Raw genomic sequence first — 12,527 nt, 5'->3', positions numbered from 1 at the left:
CAAACACATGAGGACAGTCTCCAAGAAAGACCCACTGGCAGATGAACGTGCTACTACATTTCTCTCAGAAACGGTAGGAAATGAAATTAGATTTAAGAGAGGATTTTAACTGTGACAAGATGATTGACAGGGCAGTTTACGTGACAGGACGCACGCGACAGATCCGGCCGATAAAGATGACGAAGTAGTATGTCCCAGCTTGCCTACTTTTTTGCTACACATTCAAAAGTAAATACCTTTTCTTCACAAAAAGAGCACATACTTTTATGGCGTAGTGTAACTTAGGCGAATTGGGACGCAGCATATGGCTTTACATGATGACGATCGCTCTGATTGGTTTTAGGTCTATCCAATTGCGCCCAGAGGCATTTGAGCGACGTCCGTTGGTGACGCCCCTTTGGAAATGAGTTATTAATGAAGCTTTGCCAGACCATAACTCAGTTACTACTGAGAATGGTCTGGTTTTAACCAGGCTATTAATTATCGGCTTTAATCTGCCAAATTTATCAGGCCGATAAACGATAACATTTCAAATGAGCATATATCGGCCGATACCGATATGGTGGCCAATATATTGTGCATCCCTAATCCTGTCAATCAAAAGGGGGCGGAAAAACGTGTGTCAGACAGACTGCAACTTATACTAAGTGTGAAGAAAATTTCTCGTGTAATTTTGGGCTGTCAAAGTTAACTCGACAATAATGCATTAGCAGTTTGAAAAATAGCGATGTTAAAGCAGAATCACTCGTAGTTCAAGCTAGGGTTGCCAGGTCTGCGTTTTACCTCTACACCAAACATTATTTGTAGCGCCTCAAACTATAGGTATCATTATCGGCAGATATCATTCTGAAATATCGGTTATCGGTATCGGCAGAGAAATTTAGTATCGGCGCATCTCTATTTTATATTGCTGACAAAATGTAGCTTAATATTAAAAAATCTTCAATGTAGAAATATATATACACACACACATACACAATATCCTCATCCAGCCCAAACATGCACTAGTCATCTTAATCTATCATGTGTCTGTATTTCTCAGTAACACGTTATCTCTCAGTTTACTGCTAGACTGTGTTTAGGACACCAGCATGTACATGCGAGCATTCACACACACTTTTGTCGTCTGGGATTTACATGGCAATGCAACTATTCATAAACACACACACCCGACCGAATGCATTACACATTACAGCTGTTATAAATAATTTTGTTGTCAGGGATTCACATAGCGATGCAGCCACTCATAAATATATCTAAAACACCCACCGAACATGACACATTATTACAGTCGAGTTATTTGGAGAACGCCACAATGGCTCAACCACATGAAAACACACAGATGCAGGGCCGATTCCTCAGAACTGCGCAGATATAACAAGGCACATTACAATCACAACATGAGTTCTACTGAAAGCTTATTTGAATAACTGAAGAAAAAAGACAATTCTGTCATCACTTACATGATGTTCCAAACCCAAAATACTTTCTGTCTTCTGTAGAAACACGGAAGGAGAAATGCTGAAACATTGTTCTTTTTCAAACAGTTACTATGTGCACAAATAATGTGATTATATCATAGATTTAACATAGTTTTGTTGGTATAGTGTGTGGAGTGACCAAGACAGCACAAACACACACTAACAGATTCCATTCACAATATGGCAAATCTTGCAAAATCTCTCGTGGTCAAACGTGACTAGAGTTAGGGCCGCACGATACTGAAGAAAAATGCGATATTCGATAACTCATTAAAATAATGCGATATTCGATACAATAATGCTTAAAGTGTGTAAAATAAACTTAAATTATATATTTATAAAAAATATAACCTACATATGTGTTTCACATTCTTTTTGTGATAAGAAAACATCCCTACAACTTCTGAAAGTGAACATCAGTGTTTTACTGTAGCGTAAGAAGTGTTATTTTAACATCAGTGTAAACCTCGGGGTTTAGGGGTTCAGGTTATCCTACATTAGTGTTATTTGACAACAGAAACTGAATAATCAAATGTCAAAATAAAACACTGTATGAATTAAATGCATATAAACTGATTCTTATTAAAGCTACAATAGTTATTCAGCCAAGAGCAGTGAGTGATTTTCTCTTTGTCTTTTGTTCATGACTCGTTACTGCAAGCCGATGCGATATGCATATCGCGATATATACATTTGCGATATTTCGATATATTGTGCAGCCCTAACTAGAGTATACAAACATGGCGGATGACGGGCAAGAAGAAATGGCGATGACAGTGTTTGGACTGCTTATCGCAGAAAAAAACGCGAGGAAAAGAGACGAAAGATGAAGTCCAATGTTATCAGAAAGAATCTAGCATATAGATGTGTGGAACAATATTACGATACAGTAAAAACCATGCTCACTATTCTTCATTGCATGAAAAAAAACAAAAAACAGAATACAATTATTTATTTATTTTTTCATATTTGGTTTTGCCACAGAAACCAAGACAGATCATACAGGTTTGGATCAACATGAGGGTGAGTAATTATTAATGGCAGATTACTAATTATCATTTTCGCTGAACTGTTCCTTTAAGATAAGATCGTCCATACACTAACGCCCGGTACACATTGTGCGATCCTGGGCTGTCCCAGATGAAAGATGACACATGGTGGTGATTTCTGTGGTCGTGGATCCTAAACGCTGGTCCTGCGTCGTACAGTGAGAGAGGTTTAAAGACGGCCATTGTCACGGTCTTACAACTAAAGATACCCTGCGATAGTTTCCTGACAGTGTCTTAGCATGATCATCTCAGTGTGTTTGCTGCTACGACCGACGAGCCAATAAAAATGCAACATGAAATGGCGTATTATTGATCAAACCGACATGACAAACTACTTACATCAAGCTCCATTTGCAAAATTGTCATGCCAAGTTGGCCTCTTTACCCTAGCCATGACCACATCCATATTCTTCGTTTTTCATAAAACCACAATTGCCAAAGTGTGATTCCTTCTTGCTCTATTTGTTTACCACTAGCGCTTGATGATGAAGCTTTATTCTTCCATAGGTGTCATCAACGTACAGTCTACATACAGTACATGTCTTATTAGCTTATTATATCCATATCATACAGTGTGATATGTAATGATCTAGGATTGCCGAAATCACTGAGGCATTAAAAATAAAGCCTCATTATTGGCATCATGGCTCCATGAAGAACCTTTAACATCCATGGAAAAGGTTCTTTAGATTCTGATATGAGCTGTTCACTGAAAGGTTCTTTGGGGAACCAAAACTGGTTCTTCTATGGCATCGCTGTGAAACCCCCCCCTCTCGAAGGCTTTATTTTAGGAGTGTACTGGTTAGTCTGAAGCCTTGAGACACGAGTACACACACTCAAGATTTCTCACACACTCATTTTCCTCCCCAAAGTTCATTTTCTCACTGTCGTAAGGAAGTTGAGGGAGGTCAGATCTGCTTCCTGGTTTTGTTCAACGCTACAGGGATCGAGAGGAGCAGACAGAGGGAGGTCGTTCATGACAGGTGACTGGTTTTAACGTTTCTGCATGAATGACAGTGGCATCATGACATGAGGTCAGTGTATCCACGGCAACAAAGAAACATGTTGATGTGGAGAATTACGTCAGAACACACACACACACTCAGTCCTGCTCTTGTTGTTTCGGTCTGGCTTTAGACTTATCCAGAACCACTCATCGATTCGCCCGACCAACAGAACGCACAAAAGCCAACCCGGTAACCAAACACACACAAACCTCCAATACAAACAAGGCGGGTGAGCACATGGGAGAGACTTCCTACAGGTCGGTGCAAGACAGGGCACAACGTGAGCCTGAACGAAACATGCAAAGAATGCGGCTTCCAAAATGACTTCAATACAACAACTAAACTGTTCAAATTAGGTTCATTCTCAAATAAGAAGTGTGCGGACACGATTTAAGAGGCTCAAACACGCTCAGCCCAGATAAAACGCGACAAATGCTTCTTTTTAGTTGAGCCACAAAGGAATGTTCAGGTGAGTAACGCCTCGGGATATGCATTCTTTACCTTTCCACACGGAGAATCACTTTTCAACAAGAAATCGGCTCGGCTGTTACAGAAAACAACAGTTAAAAATGATTTTTAACTTTGCTTTTTTAAAGAAAATAAGACTTTTATTCAGCAAGGATGCGCTAAATTGACAAAAGTGACAGTAAAGACATTCATGATGTTGCGAAGATGTCTTTTTGAAATAAATGCTGTTCTTTTGAAGTATCCTGAAAAATACATCATGTTTTTTTTTCTTCACAAAACTGTTTTCAACATTGATAATAATCATAAATGTTTCATGAGCAGCAAATCATCATATTAGACTGATTTCTGAAGGATCATGTGACACTGAAGACTGGAGTAATGATGCTGAAAATTCAGCTTTGATCACAGGAATAAATTACAGTTTAACATACATTACAATAGGAAACACTTATTTTAAATTGCAATAATATTTCACAATTTTACTGTATTTTTATCAAATAAATTAAACTTCTTTTTTTTTTTAAACATAAAAAAATGTGACTGACCTCGAACTTTTGAACGTAATAATAATATTGCTAAAACAAGGAAGAAATATCTGCCAATGGGATCAGAAAAATCAACTTAAGTCAAAGGGAAGTGTTCATAACTCACTGACAGATATTTGTTCTTGTTTCAAGCATAAACTCACTTCATTTTGTTCAGTTTTTCTAGACTTAACTTTACAGTTGCATCTCATGTTTAGATGTTTGAACTGGAAAACAGGACAAACATTTGTATTTGCAATGCATGCAACATTTAATGCCATGACCATGAATTTAAGAACTTTTTTAAGGCCTTAAATAAGAGTGAATTAAGACTTTGTAAGGCCTGCAGAAACCTTGATAACTTTTATTTGTTGCTCTACTGAACCAGCAAACTTCCCCTGCAGCCTCACCCCTAAACCCTGACCCTGACCCGATCCGATCCGGGCGTTCGGGACAGCTGTTTAGGGTGAGGTGATCAGGGAGATTGAGTTTCCTTCCCACCGCCGAAAGAAACCTCCTGTCGCTTTCCGTTACACTCACCACAACCAGACACACACATCTAGAGAGAGAGACAGACAGTCTGTGTTGTCATATTCCTAAACATAACATGCAACATGACAGCATCCAACTGTGTCCAAAGCAAGCCAATGACAAATTCAACAAATGAAAACACAGTTATCTAGGAAATAATGCCAACGCCTCCTTCAGTACAAGGCGACACTGTCCCCGAAAAACTAATGATGTGTGACCTGTCCAGAGGTGCACTTAAACATACTCAAACAACATTTGCATAATAAACGCTGCTTTTATGAACTCATTTGACTAACATTCAAGACTATTTAAATGAGCTGCAAATATGAAAATTGTTTAAAAAAAAAAGCACAATATACACTGTACTTTTAAATTTGAACCTAATATCCTAATGTTCAAACGTATATCTTACTTTAAGAAAAACAAATAGTTTTAGGACTATCTATGCAACTAATCAACCAGTGAACAAAAGTGAAACCCGATGCATTATTAAATAAAGCCATGCATAACACACTGCATCACACTCATAAACTTCACTTATTTCTGTCTGTGTGAGCATGAGATTGACAACAGCATCAGGCTGGAGAGGCTCTGCTGCTGCTGGAGAGTTTGGATTGATAAATGCATGTTTGATTTCACACAGACAGACACACAGATACACAGACAGGACAGTCTCTCTGCTCGGTAGAAAAGCCCCGTTTAAATGTCCCGTCGGCAGCGCGAGCTCGGAGACTCCCCACGGGCGCTAGCGCGTGCTAACGGGCACTGATTTCCCCCACCACATATTTCTGGGTCGATATGAACACCAGAGACCCGTGCCTTTGGTGCATTCCTAACAGTGGCATTAAACGCATCAGTGTAAGATTGCGGAGCGGTGAAAGTGCAGGAGAACCAGGCCTACACACTCCGCGGGCCGGTTCGCGCTTACCGTGCTTGCTTTCTATTTTCCCCGACATGATCGCTGCGCTGGCCGGAGCAAATCCTCAGTTTGGACAGTCACAGGAGGACAAAATGGGGAATTTAGGCCACAGTAATCCCGAGGTATATTCTTCAGCCACACATTTTGATGTACTGGGTCAACGTGGCTATATAGATCCCCGGAGAAAACGGGCTAGAATCCGTTCACATGCACGCGCTGGCGACAGACAGACAGTGAAATCTACTGCTGATGTGTGTGTGTGTGTACGGAGAGTCCCGTCCGTCCCGAGGATCCATTGGGATGCGAACACAGCGCCCCTCTCTGACTGGAATCACGAGCTGCAGGGATTGTCTGGTGTCAGATTGACAGGAATAATTAAGCTAAAACACAGTCGATATTTACTCTCCCTCGTGTCTTTCAAAAGCTGTATCAGTTTCTATCTTCTGTGGAAGACAAAATGAGATGTTTGTCTGAATGTTCACGCTGCTCTTTTCCGTACAATGAAAGCGAATGAGGACTACCGGCTATCAAACAAATAAACACTAGATTAAAAATAGTTCATATGACTTCAGCCCTATATTCTTCCCCTAAAACTGAATAACAGACTATCTATTTTTATGTAATAGTAAAGTGCAGTGCCGGTAAAAAGTTTGGAAATATTAATACTTTTAATTATTAAGTCTCTTATGCTCATCAAGCCTGCTTTATTTGATCAAACATACAGAAAAAAATCAGTGATATTGTGAAATATTATTACAATTTAAAAGAATGGGTTTCTATGTGAATATATTGTAAACTGTAATTTATTCCTGCAATCAAAGCTGTATTTTCAGCATCATTACTCCAGTCTTCAGTGTCACATGATCCTTCAGAAATTATTCTAAAATGTTGATTTATTATGGAAACAGTTGTGCTGCTTAATAATTTTTTTTATAAGTTGTGATACCCCCCCCCCCCCCCACACACACACACAATTTCTTACATTATTGATGAATAAAAAGTTTTAAAAGAACAGTATTTATTTAAAATATAAATATTTTGTAGTATACACTACCATTCGAAAGTGATAGTAAATATTTATATTTGAAATAAATGCTGTTCTTTTTTAACTTTTTATTCATCAATGTATCTTGAAAAAAGTATCACAGGTTATTAAAAAAGTATCAAGCAGCATTGATAATAAATCATCATATTAGAATGATTTCTGAAGGATCGTTGATATAGCCTATATATTATGTGATATATGATGGGAGACCAGTTGACCAACCATCTAAAACCAGCTGAACACCAGCTTGGCCAGTCTAGGAGATTTCAACCAGACCAGCCAATCATCTTAGGTTGGTTTTAGTGGGCGTTTTTTTGTATTATTATTATTATTATTATTATTATTATGATTATTAAATTTTTTTCATTGTATCAAGAATACTTCACAACGTTAAGTACTAAGGAAAAAATAACAAAATATGTAGAATTATTTTTAAAAATGATTACAATCAATTCAATTACTTCCAATATATTACAAAAATAAAATGTGACTTTTTTTTAGTGTACTCAGAAAAACTCACTTCAGGATCTGAAGCGTGGCGATCTGCTGCCATCTAGCGGATAAATGGTGAAATCACAATTTTTCCATATACGAACGAATCAGTTTGTCATATAAAAATAAATAAATGAAACTATAGTATACGAGAGAGAGAGAGAGAGAGAGAGAGAGAGAGAGAGAGAGAGAGAGAGAGAGAGAGAGAGAGAGAGCGATGAGTAACATTGGTTAATATCCCGAGACAAAAAAATAATTTAACAAGTTTTAAGTGTTCATTAACGAAGACACACTAATGAGGCTTTTTAGTGCCGCTGCAATAACCCCGTCCAACCGCTAGAGGGGGCGCTCGAACACCTCGAAAACTCCTGCTCAATGATCCACCTACTGTAGGGGGAATTCAGGGTGACTGGGACGCTTTTCCCATTGAGCTGACAGGGAAAAGGTGTCCCAATCAACCTGCATTCATCCTATATGATTTCTTCCATGTTCAAGTTTTATCTTGCCTGAAGAAAACACCAAGACAGCGGCAAATCTTCACTATTTCAAAGCAACAACAAGCAACACAATAAGATAAGTGTGTATTTTCTTTTATTATTATTCCATATGCAGTAAGCAGAAGTAAACTTAAATGTTATTTTGAGCAGAGAGAAAGTCAACTGACTGAGGATCTCTCCTAAAACAACATAAATATTCTGTTGTTCTAATGAAGTTAATAATCTGTTGAGTTGAATAGTCTCTGTCAGTATGTGTGTGTCAGTTCATGTGAATATCTCCGCTGGAGTGTTTCTGTCGGCTCTGGGAGATCAGAGAAGTGCAGCTGGGATCGTTTGATCCGCCGTCAGTGTGAAGGTTGGAGCTGAATCTTAACCGGTCAGAATTCACTGAAAACAAGGTCATAAATATCCAAATGTGTGAGAGTGATGATACTCATATAGACAGATGGAGGAATGTTTTGTGTTTTGACCTCCAGAATGATGACATATTGACTGATGCACACACGTGTCCTTAAAAAAGCAAGTAGAGACAGTGAGAAAGGTCAAATGTCATGTTTCTAACCTGTTCAATATCTTGCACAAGAGATGGAATGATCCGTCAAGTGTGACACACACACACACACACACACACACACACACACACACACACACACACACACACACACACACACACACACACACACACACATGCCTGGTTTACTATCTTTGTGGGGACTCTCCATAGACTTAATGGTTTTTATACTGTACAAACAGTATATTCTATCTCCTTACACTAACCCTACCCCTAAACCTACCCATCACAGAACACTTTCTGCATTTTTACATTTCCAAAAAAAACTCATTCTGTATGATTTATAAGCTTGTTTACCCATGGGGACCTCTATTTAGGTCCCCACTGTGACACGAGTCCCCATGAGTCTGTGTGCATTCAGGTTGAAGTCCCCACCGGGATAGAAAAACAAGTACACACATACACACACACACACACACACACACACAGAGAGAGATAAGGTCAAGAGGAGACTGATCTCTCACACACACACACACACACACACACACACAACTGCTTACACACAGAGAGCTCTGCAATATAAAGAAAGAATATGACATTACATTGAATACAATCAAAATAAAAGATGAAACACTGCAAAGGCAAAATGGACAGGAGGGTAAGAGTGAAGGATGAGGGATGAGAAACCCAGGGGTCCAGGACAGGCCGATAGAGAAGAAAGTGTGTTTTCATGTGTGTTTTTAGGTTGAGGTTTGAGTTGAGGACGGGTAAATATAAAGGTAAACATTTAAAGGGATAGTTCACCCAAAAATGAAAATTGTGTCATCATTTACTCACCCTCATGTTGTTCCAAACTTATATGAATTTCTTTGATCTTCTGAACACAAAAGTAGATATTTGGAAGAATGTTGGAAATCAAACAGTTGTTGGACCCCATTGACTTTCATAGTATATTTTCCCTTCATACACAATGGAAGTCAATGGGGTCCAACAACGGTTTGATTTCCAACATTCTTCCAAATATCTACTAAAATCAAAAAATAAATGATCACATTAATAACTTAAAAAGTGTAAATAAACCACTTTCAATAAATAATTTGCCGAATGTTTTTCTTTAATCTAAAAATCAATATTTAAACAATTTAAGATCAAATTAATGTTAATGTTACAAAACCTCTTCTCGAGTCTCCAAAAGTCTAAACACATTTTCTGCTTTACACACATTTTGTAATTCAAAATGGCACTTTCTAAACGCACTGAACACGGTTCTCTGCATAACACACAACAATCTGACATAAAGTCACATGTTTGCCATTTCAAAACACTGCCATTCAAAATGACACTCCATGATCTGATTGGCCGATACATGTGTGTGTGTCCAACATTGTTAACACTTCAATCTTTTTCAGTTCACTGTTTTTTGTGAGCATATTTTTGTTCAGTTCAATGTAAATATATCCGCTGTGCATATGTTGCACTGACTTGTTTGGTGAAAAATTAACTAAAATTATGTTTCAACAGCATGTGTGTGTGTCTGCAAATATTTCTGTGCATGTGAACAATCTGAAGAGTTTTCTACAATTTTAACTATTTTAGTATTATGGCAAAGCATACTAAAGATGAGAGTGCTTTTCATTATGCCCAACACACTGTTGGGCATAATGAAAAGCACTCTCATCTTTAGTCAAAATGTATTTGCAAAAAAGAGAAAACTCTTCAGATTGTTGGTTAGACAAAAATCTGCTAATATGAATGAAGTGTGTGCCATTTCGTGCAAAAGTTTGATTTTGATAATGCCACATATAGTTTTGGCTGCAGTGCTTCATTTTGCAGGATATATGAGGTATTTTGCAGTTTGGGTTTGTGGTTTTGTGAATTGTGTTCAGTATTTTGATCAAACCAGCCTAGTTTGCAAAATTGTGTGTTAGCAATTGGAAAAAACTGTAATAATCAAAATAAGAAATATTTTTTTTTATATACAAATAAATGTAATAAGTTTAATAATTCAATAATAAAATGTAAATAAACCACTTAAAATGTACTTTTCTGGAATTATTGAAAAAAAAAATTATAGAACAATATTTTCCAATATTCTATTCTATATACAAATAAATGTAATAAGTTTAATAATTCAATAATAAAATGTAAATAAACCACTTAAAATGTACTTTTCTGGAATTATTGAAAAACAAAAAACAATTATAGAACAATATTTTCCAAAATTCTATTGCGAGCACAGCCATAGAGTCAAGGGATGAATATCAGAGGGATTCTGCTGCCATGATGGTTCCAGTGAGTTAGCCAGGGATTCAGTCCAGTGAACGGACACAAACGCTTTCATCCACACTCCCTAATGAGCAGAGAGAGAGAGAGAGAGAGATGCTGGATACACCAGCGGCACACACACACACACACACACACACACACACACGAGTTGATTGGCGTTTGTGTGATGTGTGTCACCTTGATTCAAGGTTAAATTCATTATCATGGTATTCTACATGTGCTCCAAGGAACGCTTCTTTACTGTAAAAACTGCACACACACACACACACACACACACACACACACACACACACACACACACACACACACACACACACACAGAGTGGCCATTATCCCAAACCACACTTAGAAATATCGCAGAGGGAAACTCATTTAAAGAAGAAAACATCCATTAAGCTCATCCAGAACAACAAACACAAAGACTGTAATTCATTTCAAAGCTCCCTGAAGTCAACACAACTAATACAGAGCTAGTTATGAATATAATAATCTTCCATCAGGGGCAGAAATCGAATTGTCTTTGGCCTTGCATGTGTGTGTGTGTGTGTGTGTGTGTGTGTGTGTGTGTGTGTGTGTGTGTGTGTGTGTGTGTGTGTGTGTGTGTGTGTGTGTGTGTGTGTGTGTGTGTGTGTGTGTGTGTGAAGTCTTGCATGTGCTATTTTAAATTGATGCAGCTAGAACCCAATCAAAAGGAATATTTAATGGGCCAGCGCTGGTTTGTATGCATGTGCTGAGGTTCAAACTCTCTCTCTCTCTCTCTCGCTCTAGAGTACAGATAGTATTTTAATGTACTGAATACTGGTGTACTACTTACAGAAATATTTACAGAAATACTGAATTTAATTATTTAATATCATTAAATAATATTGGCATAATATTTTAATGTCATTAATCGAATTTCAATTTAATAATTGGCAAATAATACTAAATAAAGTTTTAAAGTTGAACAAAATAGATGGAATAATAAAATAATAAAGAAATGTAAGCATTTTTAATTGCATAAAGTATTTACATTTATGCATTTGGCAGACGCTTTTATAATAATTTATTAGTATTAACTAATTTTTCTGATTTAAAAATCAATATTTAAACAAAGCTAAGTTTAAATAAGTAATTCAACATTGAAAATGCATATATACAGTTTATATATATATATATATATATAAATTATTTATAATAAAATAAATACGTTTTATTAATAAGTTTAACCATTTATATTATATAAAATAATAATTTGCCTAAAAAATTATTTAAAATAAATTATAACATACTTTTACAATTGATAAATAAATACATTTTATTTATAAAAATACATGACTAGGAAACTTTATATTAATTCTCAATTTAAAAAGTGAGTGATTTATTAAGAAATTATGAATAAACTATCGAAATGTGCATATTTAATATTCATATATCAAAGGAATTGTATGGGTAGGGTAGGGTGTTATTATACTATTCCAAACATTATCTTTCGCTGCATCAAAATACTTAATCCGAAATCAAATAGCCTACTTCCCTACTATAGTGTGCGAAAAACAGTAAACACACACAACTGATGCTGGTCATGTGACAGTAACCGCATGGCGGATGTATAGGCCTACGTCCGAATTTCATTCATACAATATTCATATCATACTATATAGAGTGAATAATTTTTTTTATCGGTCGCAAATGTTGTAAATTCAAACGTAGACATTACGCGATTTTGGACACATTG

The 12,527-nt window shown here is 36.8% G+C and overlaps 1 protein-coding gene across 4 annotated transcripts in view; it reads right to left on the bottom strand.

Moving 5' to 3' along the window:
• Nucleotides 1-6,249, bottom strand: part of rapgef1b (Rap guanine nucleotide exchange factor (GEF) 1b) — a 44,996-nt gene extending 38,747 nt beyond the window's left edge. For 3 of the 4 annotated variants that reach the window (XM_082141564.1, XM_082141571.1, XM_082141572.1), the window contains exon 1: nt 5,989-6,248. In XM_082141564.1, coding sequence (XP_081997690.1) covers nt 5,989-6,016 — 28 coding nt within the window. In that variant the 5' untranslated portion in view covers nt 6,017-6,248. Of the gene's footprint in view, nt 1-5,988 lie in introns of all 4 variants that reach the window. The other variant, XM_082141568.1, reaches the window with a different exon arrangement.
• Nucleotides 6,250-12,527: the final 6,278 nt, after the last annotated feature.

Source organism: Leuciscus leuciscus, assembly GCF_965113295.1.
Source record: "Leuciscus leuciscus genome assembly, chromosome: 16".
NCBI lineage: Eukaryota > Metazoa > Chordata > Actinopteri > Cypriniformes > Leuciscidae > Leuciscus > Leuciscus leuciscus.
The sequence above is the reverse complement of the archived record's forward strand: the minus strand, read 5'-3'. Positions and strand labels throughout refer to the sequence as shown.